The 18,240-nt window shown below is 37.2% G+C and overlaps 1 protein-coding gene across 4 annotated transcripts in view; it reads right to left on the bottom strand.

Annotated features, from left to right (window-relative positions):
* Positions 1-12,412, bottom strand: part of LOC126181765 (poly(U)-binding-splicing factor half pint) — a 119,059-nt gene extending 106,647 nt beyond the window's left edge. Inside the window, exons 1-2 of one of the 4 annotated variants that reach the window (XM_049924797.1) lie at positions 12,170-12,412; positions 11,111-11,195 (exon numbers count right to left, since the gene is read on the bottom strand). In XM_049924797.1, coding sequence (XP_049780754.1) covers positions 11,111-11,195; positions 12,170-12,217 — 133 coding nt within the window. In that variant the 5' untranslated portion in view covers positions 12,218-12,412. Of the gene's footprint in view, positions 1-11,110; positions 11,196-11,670; positions 11,932-12,169 lie in introns of those variants that run through there. The other 3 variants (XM_049924799.1, XM_049924798.1, XM_049924800.1) reach the window with 3 other exon arrangements.
* Between the last annotated feature and the right edge of the window lie 5,828 nt (positions 12,413-18,240).

The raw sequence follows: 18,240 nt of genomic DNA, 5'->3' as shown, positions 1-18,240 counted from the left end.
TAACCAACCAGTTACATGTGATAATCAGAGCACACAGATGTGATTTATTTGAAGAAAGGTGGCCACTTTTCTGGTGGTTAAATGAGAGTATCTACTGGAAACAGACTACACAATTTTAGTGCTTCAATAAATATTTTATGTAATCAGCAATAAGATGGTGTATAAGCCGAGGTGTCAAACCAACCTTGCACACCACAGAACAGAGAAAAATATTGCTCTCAACTTTACAACTACTACCAGTAATCTGAGGGCAGAAGGCTTGTGAACAATCTCAGGTTGATCTATTATCTTTCACCCTTTATTTTCTGCTACATGGCTTCCAACCATCAACCCCCAGATGTCAGTGGTAAAACCATATTAAGTCATGAGTAGTTGTGGCTGATCCTCATGGCTGACCTGAAAGTGGTTGACTCATGCAAATGCAAACAATCTGAAAATATTCTAACAAAATGGAAACAAGTCAACAGTTATAACTAGAGTGCTACCGCACACATTTAATTCTAAGACAGGTGGTGAACAGATATTTCACATCAATGGAACAAACTGATTCGACTTCCAACTCACAACACAAGCTGAGACACGGAAAAGTGCACAAACTTCCCTTCAGAATACAACTGGGTTATTACATTAATAATATGTTGGACCTAACCAGTTACTGCAACCAGATTAAAAAGAAAAGCTTTAACCTGCACTACCTCCTTTAACTACCTTTCCTGTAAGCATAACAGGGCTGTGACACACACACACACACACACACACACACACACACACACACACACACACACACACACACACTTTTCAAGCAAATGAAGACTGGTGAGATCAGGCATCCAGACACAGAAAGAAAAGTAACTAAAATCATGGGCCAATGTATCTCCCCTCCCTCCCAGCCTCCACCAATTCTGCGTTAATATGGTAGCAGACTAATCTGTAGCATAACTTGGAGGTGTAGGTTACATTAGAAAGTAACAATTCTGTTATCATGAGGGAAATACAGGTTGTGGTAACAAATTTATCTGTACAGTAGCCTGGTGTCTAAATCTGCACAATATTTGATAAACAGAGAGCTGCTGGGATTCCCTAGGCATACAATTTACAGGTCACTTTTAACAACAGCAGTTTATTTAATGAACTTCTGATTACATTCAACAACTTCTGAATAAGCAAAAGAAATTCCCTTGCTCACATAGCCTGACGAAACTGTATTAAATATTTGTGTATCATTCTTCAAACCCATCTTCCAAGCAAATACATACAAGAATTGTTGCCCTCGAAAGTCCTTATTACGTAGCTGACAAGACCCTTGTCAGTCAATAACTGAATTAACCAAAAGTGCAGTTGCTGCTGTGGCCATTCAGACGAATATAAGGAAACATGACAATGTCATACAATAAATAGTATTTATATGCACTTGCAAAAGGAAACCTGATGTAAACTTCCTATCTTCACTGTCAAATCTGCATCTGTAGCGGACTCACCTCCGCTCCTCTTCCATAGCACAAACCAATACTTATCATTCCTTTAAAGTATCTTAGTATCCTTTTATTAAAGTCCCTTCCAATGGCTCTCCACCTAGTCTTGCAAGCGTAGTATACATCAAACAATCTACCAATTGATACAATGACTTGGATCCATCTATGTGAAATGTTGGTGTGTTCCAGTAGTTTACACAAGTATGTAGCCAACTGACCATAATCTCTCCATCATCTGGCATATTTAAATCAGTTCCAAGAAATTGATTCAAGCTGTTGTTCTACATATCAAATGAGAAATCTATTTTCCAAAGCACTTAATCTTTTTGTTCCCATCTGAGTAACTTGCAGCAATTATAATATTATCTATATATAATAGAAGATTTACACTGCTATCTTCCAAATTACCCACATACAAATGTATGTCAATACTTGATCAAGTCCAATACTTTTGTCACACTTTCAAATGTTACTTCCCATGGATACCACTGTTCTCAACATAGGCAACCATGCAACAAGGGCATTAGTTTCCTCTATCATAATCCTTCCTCTAAGAACAGTCTTGTCTTATACCTTTCAATCTCTCCATCTTTATTAAACTTAATTTTGAAGACACATTTGCTGTCAATTGGCTGCTTCACTTGAAAGCACTCTGTCATCTTCCATTTCTCATTAAGTTACAATAATTAGTTTTTCACTGACCAGTTCCTCCCTCATGTGTCCCTTGCATGTCTTCATAAGCGCCCATGAACATCAGCAAATGATTCAACATGCAAGGACAGTACTGCAGAATTGTCAAATGATTAAGGCAACCTCTGTTTCCCATTGCTTTGAGAGCTTTCAGCTTTTCAGGAACCTTGACCAATTCCCTTGCTTTTCCTTTCTTTTTGTATTCTTATCTCATTTTCCTTCTTCTCATGAAAGCCATTGTTCACTTGTTGTTCCATCAAAAGTGAATTTTATTTCATTAAAAACTGAATCCTTTCCTGAAATTATTTTCATCAGCTCTGGACACCAGGATCTGTACCCATTCGGACTACAGGCACTAAAAATGCATCTGGAAGTGAATGAGAAAACATTTGAACTACATGTTTCTTTGGAATTTTGAAAAAGGCCACACAAGCAAAAACCATCTTCAAATTGATTTCTTCCATACCATAGAGCTGCTAGAATCCTTCCTTTCGATGGTGCAGTTGGACACCATTTGTGATTTAGACTGCAGCTAACACTGATTCTGTCCAGGAACTCCAGTCAAGCTTTGATATGAGCAGCATCCAACACAACTTATCCAAAATATTCCTATTTGGACATTCAGAAACCTCTTCCTGCTGCGTGGACTCAAATTGAGCTGCACATGTCTTCACACACAGTCTTCAGGCTCACTCGATATATACTCTAGCCTTTTATCACAACAGGTGGCATTGCTCCAAAAATTTTGAAAACTTTGGTACCTCTGTTTCCAGCAAAGATACAAAAGAAAAGAAAGAATCAACAACAGAGTAAGTCATCCAGTTGGATCACTATGAGTAAGTTCTTGTAGTCTGGTTGTTTTTATTCCTCATGTTTTATGGGGCTATGACTGTGTCTATTTCCCTCTTTAATACATGTACAACACAGGAGCATCATATATTATATTATATTATGTCCACCAAAGGACAAATGTGAGTCTGATAGATTTTCATATGGTTCCTAAAGCAATGTTCCAAGCAGTGAAGCCAGACTGTGATGAATCTTTCTTACTAACAGTGTAAATAGCTGCTGAAACTATGTTTCAAATCTTATTTAGTGCTCTACAGAGCCTGTTTAGTTACTTTGCCCAGTTTTGGTTATACTGACATCCAGCACAATTTTCTGGAGAATGCTGTGTGTTCAATAATAAGAGTTATCTTTCACTTGTGATTTGTATTTAGGGGAACAGCTTTCACAATTATGGGGGAAGAAACTGCTATAGGAGATGATTCAAGAGGAAACCAAAAGAGGGACAAGAAAATCAAACAATCCCATCAACTTAAATGCGAGTCCATTTACGAAAAAATAAATTTTATTACGATACCAGTATGACCGCTCACACCACCATGCCAGTACGAGGGTCACTTCCACTGCTGCAATATACCAGCACATTCCCTACTAAAGGACAAAAATGACATTACACAAAAGTGAACTGAATCAGCACATTTCACTGATAATTGTTTTTTACCAAAGAGACACTGACCAAGAACTGACACTACGAAACCTACATAAATGAAGGGCCAACAATGGTACCTTTCTTCAGAGCTGAAGATCAGCGAGTTGTTCAAAATGTATGATGCAAGTGCATCAAGTGGATTGCATGTAAAGTCGTTCTTTTAGAAAACAGTCAGCTCAAAATTTAATTTAGGTTCCAGAACACCTGCCTGAGGTACTCATAGCTACTACCTTAAAAGATCTCAAGTTGGCAACAGCTGCACGATGTGAAAAATCACAAAGTCAGACTAAATTTGGGAACTCTTACATTACAAGGAAAGGCTTTTCATCAACTTATGAGGAAGAAGCCCATAATTAAAACAACCCTATGCTCTGGCATGCAGCATATACAGGTTCTTCCAAAACCATAAATTAATGGGGCATATTGCTCATGTCGACTACCACACACAGTGTAGCAGAGACAGACAAAAGCCGCACTTCAATGCCTGGAAACTAAGCTGGTTCAGGTACTGTTGAAGTTGATTCAGGTCTCTGGCTTTCTGGAAAAGTTTGAGCTCCTACTGATAATGATTGCTTGAGGGTTTTTACTGATGGCTGTGGGAGGCAAAATAAGAATGCCATGTGGTGCACACATGCTTTGATTTTCTTTCTTCTTAGAAAAACTTCTCAGTAACTGAAGGACATGAACAGTCTTTTTTTCCAGTCAGAGGTCACTAATTTCTTTCCGCTGATGTGGTCTTTGAAGTTTTGGTGAAACATGATAAGAACTCATTGACACCGAAAGATTACCGCAGTGCTGATAAGTGTGTATGTTCAGTTTACATTTTAGGTGAGGACTGAAAAGTGAGTGACTACAAAGCACTCAGAGAACATTTCAAAAAGACAGACAGTATCAGTGGCGCAAAGCTAAGTATGTTATAGGTGCCACAGATGAGATACAGAGAAAAATAAAAAATCAAGTGAGTGAAGCAAAGAAGACTGACTTCAATAATCTACTATGTAAACATTCTGAGGATGGCTGGGGGAGCAACTAGCTGTCATAGTAACTGGCAATGAGTAAGAAGTTAGTACATCAGCTTGTGGCTGCTAGAAAGGAAGAGCATGGCCATTCTGTACATTCTATAAAGCAAAATGTTTAACCAGAAGATTTAGATTTTAGATAAACAGTCTCATTTAATAACACAAACAAGCATTTAAATAACACAGTATGTTATTAAAGAATTACAAGAAAGACAATGAATTTTAATAGCAAATGATTAATGGGAATATTTTTATTGTGTAATAGCATGGTTTTTCAACATTTTAGTTTTATATAAATCCCATTAATATCAACTGGCACCAAGAAGAATGTCATGAACACTATACTTTAGAATGTTCACCAAGAAATTTTTTTTTTACTAACATAATATTGTTCTACAATACAAATAAATTATCTATTTACCTTATCAATTGATTGTCTCTATATTTTAAAAATTACACTAGCAAACAATAACTGGGATGAAATTTTTATTAACTATACCAATCACTCTAATTAGCTCTCATTTCCATATTAAAGGGGAAGGGTGGTGTATTTAACCATAATTTTATTTTATTAGTATTCATTGACAATCCCTTCCTATATAGGCTTCAAAATCCCACTGATTGTAGACAGATTGCTAAAGTTTCAGGTAACAATAGTTGTGAGTACTTTGTTACTATTTTTAATCCACACTCGTAGCAATAAGGGGAAGGGAGGAATGGAGCATATTTCACCTAAGAGTAGTTTCAGTATTTTACAAACTGTTCCGTTCATGCTCTGGAAGAACAAGTTGGTGTAGTCAATGCGTGTTATCATTGTCATTTCCAATTCAGTATGTCTCACAAATGCATAACACTTCAGACAATTTCTGCTACATTTACAGACAGCTTAAATTGAAATCACAATAGAGGCTAACAATGCCACACATTAGGAAGGCGTACAGACTAGTCTGCCTGTGAAATCAGAGACCATGACAAACCTTGAGCTCCTTACATAGCTACATATCTTGTCTCAAATCTTCATTTGGGGTGAATCGTCAAAGATCTTCCATTGGTTTGCCATATCAACAATCTGGCAAGAACCATGACTACACTGTTAACACAATGTATTTCCAAGAAGAAAAAGTCTCCCTTGACGTGTGTGTGTGTGTGTGTGTGTGTGTGTGTGTGTGTGTGTGTGTTTTGTTAAGAACTGGGTATTGAAGGTGATGGTGCAGCAATACTTTCACTTACTGGACTTGTCATTATCACATTAGTAACTCCGTTGAGTCAACCTTCCGTGTCGAGTCAATTTTATTGCTTCTGTTAGTGAAGCTAAAAGACTAATTTCCTATGTATAATTTCGCGTATTCACGTTTGACTCGTATCTATGCAACGACAATAGTCACATTTTCCTTTTGAACATCATCTTTGAGTTCTCAAAAACTACTCGCAATCCTTTCTGATTCTAGTTTACATACCTAGAACACATTATAGCCGAGGCTTGAAAATGATATGAGTATCTGTAACCGAAATATCAGTTCTTGCTATTTACCGAAGTTATAACCTCAACTTCACGAACACATTCACCATACACGAATGTTCTACCTTACAACATTTCTTTTGATTGGTTTTTGTACTGTACATTAGTATTTATTACAAATTCTAGCTCTGGCATCCAAATACCATTTAATACCAGTTGCTGTTGGATTTTCATGACTAGCTACAGGGGAGTTACTCTCTTTTACCACCAGGTTGCATCTGCAGAATTTTTTTCTGCATTTTCTTTCATTTTTCAGTGACGTTGTGACTTTGTAACCCACAGCAACAACACAAAAAATATAACTTAATACCTGTGTTATTTTACTGTATACTGTTACCAGACATTGTTTTCAGCCCTTACTGGGGAGCAAAAAAAAAGTTGATGACATTTCCTCTTCGTCTCTTCATCTAGAAGTCGATTCTTCTTGAAATCTAGAGTTAATGTATTTCATGTTTCTAGAGCTGCGACTAGGTTATAAAAAATCCAGAATTGTTGTCAACAACAGACAGCAAGAACTTATTTTTCTAATCTTGCTCCAGATTACATCAAGGTGTTGCAAAACTTTCAGGAAACATTCTCATGCAGAGGGAAAAATATGTTATATGATGTGAGGTCCAGAAGTGCTTTCTCACTACATTAGCACCCAATTTCTACAACTCTTCTACACAACCAAGTACTATGAAACAAAGCTCCACCTGTAAACAGCACATTAAAAGTGTAGCAAGGGTTGGCACATTATTGAATGAGCCATTCTAAGAAGTGTACCTGTGCAGGAAAATCAGATCATTCCTCCACACTGTACATGGTACAGATACAACAGGTTCTCATATAGCACTCTCCATACAATCATGTAGTCAACGTAACTTATAGCAACCAATTGTGTTAGACTGACACTAGGCATATCATCAACTGCATGAAGAAGTTACACCCCCCCCCCCCCCCAATGAGGTGGTCTCATTTTCCTAGCTCTGCTCCAGTACCCAGTATAGGCTTACATGTCCCATGCTCCCTCAGATGACAATTGCTTTCTCTCCCGATACAAAATTTGTGTTCCACAGCTATTACAATCTGTTAATCTGTACAGCAAATGGACATATGCTAATGCTGCATCTGGGAACACTTATTGCACTGTGCTGGGAATCAAGTCCATGATGAAAACTAAGTTCAACCAAGTAATGAAACTTTTCTGATGTCAACATTACAGTTTTCCAATTGCAACAACAAAGAGTAGTAGTTAACTTAATTACATCTTACTGTAGATTACAGTGAAAGGCAACCAAGAAGGTATAGTTAACATCTGATGTGATCCTGCTACATTGTTTCTGCTCATTTCCCATGATTAATGTGATTATGATAGGTAAAAAAAGGCATTTCCACATCCATGTTCATGGAACAGGTTTCCTTCGTACTTACGACAAAAACTTGTATGTAGCAATTTAGTGAGCATCTTCGTTCCGTAGTTGATTGCACTTCCTGGGTTATAACTGGAGCCTCCACAACAAGGAGCACATAGTGTTACAATGAGAAAGTTAATATTCGTAAAGAAATTAGTTATTGCTTCCAGGTGTGAAAGGATTCAGGAACATCTACTGACTATATGTGCAAGTTGTTTTTGGAGTTCAGATGATGACTCAATATCACAGGATTTTGTAACAAATCAAGGACGTTTTCAAAGTTTTTGAGCCAAGTTCCACTTATTAAATATATGAAGTACTTCTAAGAATTAACTTGTTTTAAATGTCTCCATAATACAAATGCTTTATGTCCTGCAGAAACTAGTAAAATAGAGAAGCAATGATTCTGATATGACCAAACTTGATACAAAATGCAATGTCATTTTCTCAGAACCTAAGAAAGCAATAACACCCATATAAGATTTTTTAATCATTTACTATGATTTTGCACCTCTATATATTCCCTGTGGATCTATGTGCACCTATTGCACAATATCTCATGCACACAAAAACAAAATGAACCAATATTTTCTATGATTGGGAATATAAAGATAACTGCAATGGTTTAACAGTTTTCAACAGAAATTGTCAACTTCTATCAACTATTGTATAAGGAAACAAATTAACGTAAGTTGTAAAGATTACTCTTCAGGTGGCAATTCTGAGTCAACTTTGGGATAATGCAACCCAAACACTGGAAATACCAGTGCTTTACAATTAATGGCATTAAACATATGGAATTCAGAAGATTCCATCTGTTTTAAAGACAAGTATCTACAGCATACAGAAGTTCAGAGACACAGATTTCCATATATGCTTATCCATGTGCTGAAGTTTGAAACTGTTTCTAAATTAAGTGTAATGTTCAAAACACCTGACATGTTCCTCACAAACTTAATTCTAGTACAGTATAAAGCAAGTCTCGTATCAGTAAGCCAGCCGAAGTAGAAGAGCCCCACTACAGTTAACTTATCAACAGTGTCAGTTTCAGTACGCTCATTACACAAACCTGGTCAGCGCACCTTTGGAATTATGATATTGGTTATACACTATAATGTTTATGCATAGATCAGTAAAAATGCCTTACTACGGAAATTTACCAAACCAGCTTTTCACATGGAAAAAGGTTTTACTTTACAAATTACTTGCTGTCTGAAAGAAAATTTTTCAGAAATAAAAGCACACTTACTCCAAAACTTTTTCCTGTTTATAACAAGCCTCTTAAAACACCTTAACTCTATATGGGAGAGAGAGCAAACAGTAAAATTTGATCAAATGAAATACAATCCTGTTTTGACAAACGTTTCTGTTCCACAAAACTAGAAGCAAGTGCCTTACAGGGTGCACACACACACACACACACACACACACACACACACACACACACACACACAGCTGCTATAGACCAACAGTATTTTGTAAACTCTTTGTAACATATGTTAACTACAGAATGAGTAAAGGAAAGGAGTTCAGCACAGAATTTGTAAGAAATATGTACACAGACTTTCATAGTGAGAGGTGTACTCTCAGTCTCCCACAGAGCAGCAAAAAGGTCTCAATCTTTCAATTCTCACTGCACTGTGAGCTTCATCACAGTATTGTGTGGTGGCTGTGCTGAGCACATTTTTTCCACACATTTTATAATTTGAACGGAGCACACTAAAAATGTTCACCAAAGGCTACTAATACAATACTGTTTCCATCACAAAATTTGTTCACAATTCTTCACCTCTCTAAACTATCAGTATGTGATTTGCCAACTACTCCAAGTAGTTGTGTCAACCTTAACCTCCCAATCTCCAAACTTCTACTACAAAGTGGATGTATGACTTGCTTATGATGAAACCTCAGGTTTGCTTAAAACAACTAGCCCACTGTAAAAGGCACTATAGAGTACCTTTTGAGGTTCAGCTTGTGAACAGTCACACATAATTTGATGGTCAAAATTCTTAATTTCATTCCATTTCAAAACAATTACTGATAATGCTAAAGGTATTTATGAGTAATATTTGTTACATGAACAAATGTAGACTCAACAGAGAGACAAACTTATTACCCAGTTGACAACACTGTTTAAATGCAAGGATTCCGTATTTTATATCTGATATAAAAGCACATAATAATCATCTGATACAACCACTCTGTAAAAGATGTTCATGCTATCCTTATTATGTTGACTAGCATACACTTCATAAATTTCAAATATATACTTTTATCCATTACATGCCTAATCACATGGATCACTACACTTTAAATTTAATGTAGCTCTAAGCTTCAGAATGAGATTTTTCAGAAGTACAGAAATAAGTACGGTATTTTATACTTTTTTGTCCATTAACAACCCAAAAAAATATTGTGTAAGAGGACAAACCTGATGGAAATTAATTTTTGGCCTGACCACAAGTTTTATTATAAAAATCAACAGTTCAAGAAACTAAATGTGGACTATTCTCTATATTAATAAGTCTTGAAAGTTTCAGTCTCTCATCTGAGGGAACAGTTGTTCTAGAACAGTGCTACTGAAAGTTTTCAACCCAAACTACAATAACACTGCAGATATAATACAGCAATAAAACCCATATCTAAAACCAGAAACATTTACTTGATCACAGTACTTACAGCAAGGCTTTATTCAGAGAAAAGCTCTACACACAAACTGTACAGTACCACTTACAAAGTAACCAAATACCATGGAAGTAGGTTTTACAACTAGCTGCCACTCAATTACGATCTTGATGTCAATATGAATAAATAATTTTCTTACAGTATAATCCTTAATATGAGACATTGAACTGTTTGAATCAGCATTATTTTAAATAATACTTAATACTTATGGAACAGCTCAAAAGCTAAATGTTTATTTCTTAGTTGTATTTCTCCAACCGATTCCATGAAAAATAAAGGAACATTTAGTGTTAAACATCCAATTAGATGTTAACACTCTTAGAACCAATCAGCATTCCTGCTGCGGAAGAACTGGACATGATTCAGGCATCTGATAACAAAACAGCCCATCTGTATTTACAAATTGGTGAAATCAACAGACTTTTTTACTTCAGCCCCCCCTCCACAAAAACAATAACTAGAGCAGCAACAACACCATGATACAATTCTCAGCAATCAGTAATTACTGAATGAGCCACATTCCAATTAATCAGCCTATCACAATTGTGTGCAATGGAAAGGTGAGCCCATATTTCTCCACTGGTAGTTAACTTAGTGGATCACTTGGTAATGGCTTCACAGATATCCTGTAACAGCTCAGAAACAGAGAGAGACGTTCGAGATTAGTAAATCTGTGATTCTAATTGATTCTTGTCCCCCTAAAAATAATGACCCGTCACATGTGAACTTCAAAAACAGTACTTAACACTACTTCTCAGTATTCTGAAATGAGATTTCCCCCACACAATTCTCACTATTTTATTAGGAATAAAGAAAAAAAATATTAAATAACATACCCTCCATCCTTGATCTCTTCATAGATGGCTCCATCGTATCACCCGAAGGTACGGCTGACTGTGGGGCAGGAAGCTGTGGCTGACCCTACAATAAAATTTAGTTACAATTATTTTAACAATTATCCTCCTTGGCAACTAGGGCTAATGTGTACACAACTGCAAATTTCCAAGTGGGCTATGCTTAGTTTAACAACACCTAGAAGTTACACAGGCAAGCCTATGTTCATTAACAGGTCTACACAAGTAAAACTAGTGGCAAATTACGTTTGCTAAATAAGGTATCTAAACTACGGGGAGTTAATCAATGAAATGTAGGCTACTGTCCGATTTAAAATAATTATGACAGTAAACAACTTTACCCTCAATAGGTATTAAAAGCAGCAGGTGCGCTACAAATGTAGTAGGCCCTATTCTTAATCATTGCATATTTCCACCTTGCAAAGAGTTTCTATATTAAAGATCTCACTGCGACATTCTCCGAAATTAATGCGAACCGATAGTGTACTACACATTTTTTGTTGACGCATCCTTTAGACATAAGCATTTCTGGCGATACTTACGTCAGTTATCTGCATTGCAACGTAGAGAATAGCCCTGCTAAAGCAACTAACAAATCCACAGGTCAACAAAACTAGTCAACTTTTCTACTGTTTAAGTGGGGCTGGTACCGCACTATCAAAGCCTCCCACTGTAGTATCAACGTGTCTTATCGATTGCCGTAAAATTCAAGAAATTAATTTAGAATCTGATGAATGAAACTTTCCAATTCTACTATGTCTGAAACCTAGCAAACGCTTGATTGATAACTTTATACTTGAAACGCAAAACTATTTATGCAAAGTTCTGTTCTTTCCCTTGAACGCATACAAGAGTATCAACATAAAATGGCGGCCATTTTATCTAACAAAAATCCATATGGCTCCCTCCTGTTTTTCAGGCTCTATCAATCACGCATGAAGAATTCCTGTTTTCACGTAGATACATCACGACGACAAACTGCATGAAAACGTGTCGGGATACGACGTTTACTACAGAAAAATACATCTGCCCTTTACTTACCACAGCAACTGCCCCATTCATCGACGAAAAGTTAGGTACCATGGCCATATTTCACTAAATTTACGAACAGGAAGTTCTTCAGACGAACTCAAAAGATCTTTCCTCCATAGCATTGCACAAAAAGGTTTTCCAGTGTAATCGATCTCTACTGTTCCGTTTTACTTAACTACCAAACGTCTTTCCGAAATGATTGCGGACTTCTCCCAACCCATACAAAAAAAACCTACCGAACAAATCGTATTCAACATGTTCTTAGTAATATCTGTGGCTTGGAAGTAGCTACGGTTGACAATGTTCCATTTTTCGTAGTTGATTCTTACGTAAACTACCGCTTAATATTGCTAAATAACCGTAGGAAGAAGACTAAATTCAAAATAATTTACTGACTTTATGAAATGCACTGTATTTAATATACAAAACGAAATAAACAATCAAATTATTTTGACGCTAAAAAATAGAATCAAAGATAGGGGCGTATCTATGTAACTACGGGCTCTTGGGCAAAAATGAAACTGAAGCCACTATTTAATCCTTAGCTTCCCAGTCATTTTATAGTCACACACTATCCCAGCTGCGGTCTGAGTGACTGCTATATTTGAATAGCCATAAAAATTGCGTTCAGCAGTTTCAGTGGAATAGTTTGATTTTATGTAAGAAGTTACACTAATACCAGACAAAAATATATATTCAGATAAATTATAAAGTATATTTTTACGAAAAACTGCATTTAAACAGAAAACTACACAGAAGGAGGGTAATGTTTCATGATAACGTTAATGCTACGAAAACTTAAATATCTGGCACTCCTAAATTTTATTGCTTATTACACATGTAATGATAAAAACATAACACTCCCACAGAACATTCAAAAACTGAAAATTTCATTAGTACGTTTTAGGTGTTTAGTTTCCGTCTCAGAGGTTTTCTTTGAACTGGATGGAAATCTTTGTGGAGATGTCTTGTCAGATTGGCTTTTTACAACAATGTCAAATATAAGACGTCTTTCTCTTATTTTTAGGGTCACAGGTGCAGCATGTTTTGCGTTTTTCAATCGTTCTAGAACGACTTCTGCTCTTGATTCTGCTACACTCAAAGCAGGGTGAAGCATGCACAAAGTTTAGGGGGTATGTGATATTTGTTGATTCGCTTTTTATCTGTGGTGTTGCCAACGACTTTACAGTTTCATCAAAAATTGATGTATTAAGAAACTGAGTATTGTCTTTGTAGGAATTGTGAAAGACAAATGCATTCACCCCACGTCCAACATAATGCCAATGGACATCGTTGGAAGAGGTTTCGACGAGCAACGATATTTGTTTGGATCTAATGTATTTCTAGCAGAACCTCTAGCTAACGATTCAGTATCCACACTTCTGTCTTCATCATTTTGATCACTTGTTTCATTCACGGACCTTACAGGTGGCAAAATAAAGTCATCTTCGCTTTTGCACTGTTCCTAAACTTTGTTATGTCCAATTTTCAATTTCGTTTTCATTATCTGATCAACCATCGCTTTCTAAACTGTCCTTAATACATTTTAAAACAGTATCCTCAAAGCCAGGGTCTGGTAAACATGAACATTGTACGAAGACCTGGCTACTGAATACATAACACAAAGTCCCAGGTGCGGCCTCAGAGACCATTAGCACGAAAGAAGCTGTAATAGTATAGGTCGACGACACATTCAAGTGGCTACTGACAGAGGAAACCACAGCAGCTTTTGGAAACAACAACTAAACAATGCTCAATCTCCTACCCCACCATTATGCATTAGCAACAGAGTAACAATAACGCTAGTTGTTTGTGAAACCTCACTTGGGAACTAAATACTTTACAGATGCAAAACTACTTCGTTCTCAGCTCCTTGCTGCCCACTGCATGGCATAATAATGTTGGTTGGTTGATTTTGGGGAGTGGACCAAGCAGTGAGGTCTTCGATCCCATTGGATTAGGGAAGGATGGGGAAGGAAATCAGCCATGCCCTTTGAGAGGTACTATCCCAGCATTTGCCTGAAGTAACATAAGGAAATCATGGAAAACCTGAATCAGGATGGCCGAACGCGGGTTTGAACCATCATCCTCCCAAATGAGAGTCCAGTGTGCTAGCCACTGCGTCACCTTGCTCGATGGCATAATAAGGCAAGCCTACTTACTGCTATGTTAATTATAATGTATAAGTCAGCAGGCAATAATTAATTGTACTTCCTAACAATGTTATAAACGTGAAAGTTTGTTTGTTTGTTATGCTTTTACACAAAAACTACAGGCTGGATTTGGATGAAATTTTGCAGACGGATAGAGTACGACCCGGACACTTTGATACTAATAAAAGGTTCTCGTGGGATACTTTATACTGCTGGTCCATTCTAGGCGAACGAGGGTGTGGTTGACGCGAAACACGCTGGCAACAGTTAAGTCAGTATTTGTCGTGTCCACATTGGGACAGAAGTGCAGACAGATGTGCTATTGTCAGTGACGGCAACTCTTCTCGCTGAATTAGAGCGCTGTGAGTTCAGTGCGCCACGCCAATCAGCCCAATTTCGTTTATACCTACAGTTTCCGATCGGTAATTGTCGGAAAGCGTCGGATGCAGGGGCCGTGTTTCAGTGGCTGTAGTAGATTACAGTTAATAATCTAGGTAGACAATAAAATGAAGTAGAAATTTTATTTTAACAATTTATTTTACAATCTTTCCTAGTTTTAGTGGTTGCAAAATCATCAATAATTACTGTTAAATATAGACTTGATGCAGACTTCTTTTCGACTGCTAAGACTGCTAAATGTCAGACTCAAGCTTGACCCATACTATTCATTAAATAAGTTCTGATTATTTTTAAATTGCTGAATGATTTTTCGGCAGTTGCAGAAGTGACAGGTTTTGCATAAAATAACATAATTGTAGTAGACACTTCCATAATGTCGCATTCTAGCATTGCATATTTAATTACAATTTCTGTACATAATTGGTAAACAGTCCATGGTAGAGTCAATTTAGATAGAACAAGATGATAAGTATAATTAAACTGAAGTGAAAAATTAGGTCATGTTATATCAAAATATTTACTTTGGAAGTGATCACTTTTCTGCAATGAAGTCGGTTCATCTACCGCGAGCAAAAATGATTCTGTTAGGAACTTAAATATTTGATAGATTGCATTCATGTCAGTAAAATGTGTATTTAACTGAGCTATTATTGTCTAGTAAATTTTTGAAAATAGTTACTTTAGATATTTTTTCGCTATTTCAAAATCGGTAGTCAGAAGGTAGTTCATATAAATGTTTTTTTTTTAACTTTCTATTGCCGTTTCTTGTGAAAATTAGAATCTATGTCATATTTTTTTGCAGTTTCACTGGCTTTACACTTAAATGATATGAAATCATTTCTATAAGATATAAAATTTTTTAAACATCTGATAAAGCTTTACTTGCCTCAGCTAAATCGAATGGCGTTTTTGTAACATTCTGGATGCATAATTGAGGTCATTCAGTATGTGGCGCATGAATTCACAAAGGAGTACGAACTTGAAATTTTGCATTTTTGTTTTTACGCTTTCTGCTTCTTTGTGATCATCTTTACTGGTTCTTTTCAGTATTCTTTCTGATAAGCCTAGATTACATTTTAAAAAAAACAAAGATTTACTACAGATATTGTATTTACTCCACTAGACCAACTAGTCGGATTTAATTTTTTTAGAGTGGCTTCTGATTCGCCAGTGACTGTCGACAAATCCCAACGCTTAAAGTTATTCCTGAATCATTTATGTAAGTCATGCACTATTGCGAAAAAAATCTGTGCTTCCACATAACTACTAATGGCATCATTTAGCTCTAAATTCGAATTATGATTGTCCCAATGTACCTAGCATTTGGCCAAATACTCTTAATCTGTTTTTGTACACCATTATAAACACCGCTCATCACACTGGCCCCATGATAACCTTGAACCATACGTTTTTGATCAATATTTTTGCCAATAAAAATAATTTGGTCACATGCTTGACTAAGTCTACTGCACCCTGTTTGATGACTACATAGAAGCCTAGAAATAATTCTTTTATTTCTTTATCAACTGGTTGTCCATATTCCAATCTGGTTATTGCTGTATATCTCAGAGCAATGCTTAGCTGATCTGCCTTTGATGTATCACGTGCAGATGTGTGATGGCGAGAAATGGTGATGCTGTAATCTGTTCCAGCAGCTTATGTTCAAATTTGTTCCCTAAATACTAAATCATTTCATTTTGAATTGTTGGACTGAGATATTTTATAGGCCCTAAAACAAAAACGCGTGATTTTAAAAATATTTTCGAATATAAGCAATTGAAAAATAAACAAAACAGAAATTGCTAAAAAAATTTGCTAGAAGTGAAAGTGATTACCTTTGAGCACACCCAAAACTTGCCGGAAAATGTGATCATACTGAACGACAAAACATTTGCCATGGTATCCTTCCTCCTGACTTCAGTTCTCTCGATGTCCATTGAAAGCCAATTAATGCTTTGCTAGAGTAAGTATGATACCAAATAACCTTGTTAGAACCATTTTCCAAAATGACGTTTCTTCACGAATTTGATTTTCAACTTCCTTGTCGATAATATCATGCTTTTTCCAAAGTTTCTACAGAGCACATGCTTCTGTATGGCCACTCGAAAAAGTGTGCTCAAAATTATTTCTGAGTGCTTCCAGTCCTGATTACCTGCACGCCACTCATTATTCCCTTGTGAAGCAAACAACAAGCAATGTAGACAATAGGCAGCATATAAAATTTTGGAAGAACACAGCCAAAACCGATTAACTGATCCATACCTAGAAAATGAAACATAAGGGGACAATGTTGATAAAAACCTGCTTTTCTGGCAAGGATCTTCAGGAAATGGTCTGGGAAGGCTGTACAGCCCATATCAAGAAGTAGATGTTCTTCTTTATCACTCAGTGTCTTATGTATGAAGTTTCCCAAGTCACAGGAAGTTTTAATCACCTTTTCGAAGACTGTATATGTCAACGGTCATTTCTCTGTTCCGTACGCCACAGAAATATCGTCCACATGATCGATGGCGTTGTCGTGGCCGGCGGTATCTTTAACTACAGTTATTGTTGTTTTCTCTTCAGCTGGCTTCTCAACATATACCACATTAGCTGAGACACAATCAACACAAATTTTTTTGGGCTGGTACTTGTAGAAGGCCGATTAAAAAAATTGAATAATTTTGGTCAATTTTTCTTTATTCTCTTCTTTTTCCTGAAGTTTTTGCTTAGATGCAGAAATGCGTTTCTTTTTTAATCCATGATTTTAGTTCGTTGCTACAAAAACTTTGCAGACTAAACAGATAGTTCTAATGCCTGGTTACCTGTATGTGCTCGGGTCGAATAATCACTGTACTGCACAGATTTTATACGTTGTCAAGAATAAACTTGATGTAAACATTGTGCTATGTGTACTTCGCGTCTTCTGTTACCTCATCAGCCTGTCGTTTACATCGAGTTTAAGGCACGCCCAAGCTGTGCTAAAATGTCGCCAATAACACCGAAAATACACTCCTGGAAATGGAAAAAAGAACACATTGACACCGGTGTGTCAGACCCACCATACTTGCTCCGGACACTGCGAGAGGGCTGTACAAGCAATGATCACACGCACGGCACAGCGGACACACCAGGAACCGCGGTGTTGGCCGTCGAATGGCGCTAGCTGCGCAGCATTTGTGCATCGCCGCCGTCAGTGTCAGCCAGTTTGCCGTGGCATACGGAGCTCCATCGCAGTCTTTAACACTGGTAGCATGCCACGACAGCATGGACGTGAACCGTATGTGCAGTTGACGGACTTTGAGCGAGGGCGTATAGTAGACATGCGGGAGGCCGGGTGGACGTACCGCCGAATTGCTCAACACGTGGGGCGTGAGGTCTCCACAGTACATCGATGTTGTCGCCAGTGGTCGGCGGAAGGTGCACGTGCCCATCGACCTGGGACCGGACCGCAGCGACGCACGGATGCACGCCAAGACCGTAGGATCCTACGCAGTGCCGTAGGGGACCGCACCGCCACTTCCCAGCAAATTAGGGACACTGTTGCTC

Source organism: Schistocerca cancellata, chromosome 1 (genome assembly GCF_023864275.1).
Source record: "Schistocerca cancellata isolate TAMUIC-IGC-003103 chromosome 1, iqSchCanc2.1, whole genome shotgun sequence".
In the NCBI taxonomy this organism is placed as follows: Eukaryota; Metazoa; Arthropoda; class Insecta; order Orthoptera; family Acrididae; genus Schistocerca; species Schistocerca cancellata.
This window is presented reverse-complemented; position numbering and strand designations above follow the sequence as displayed.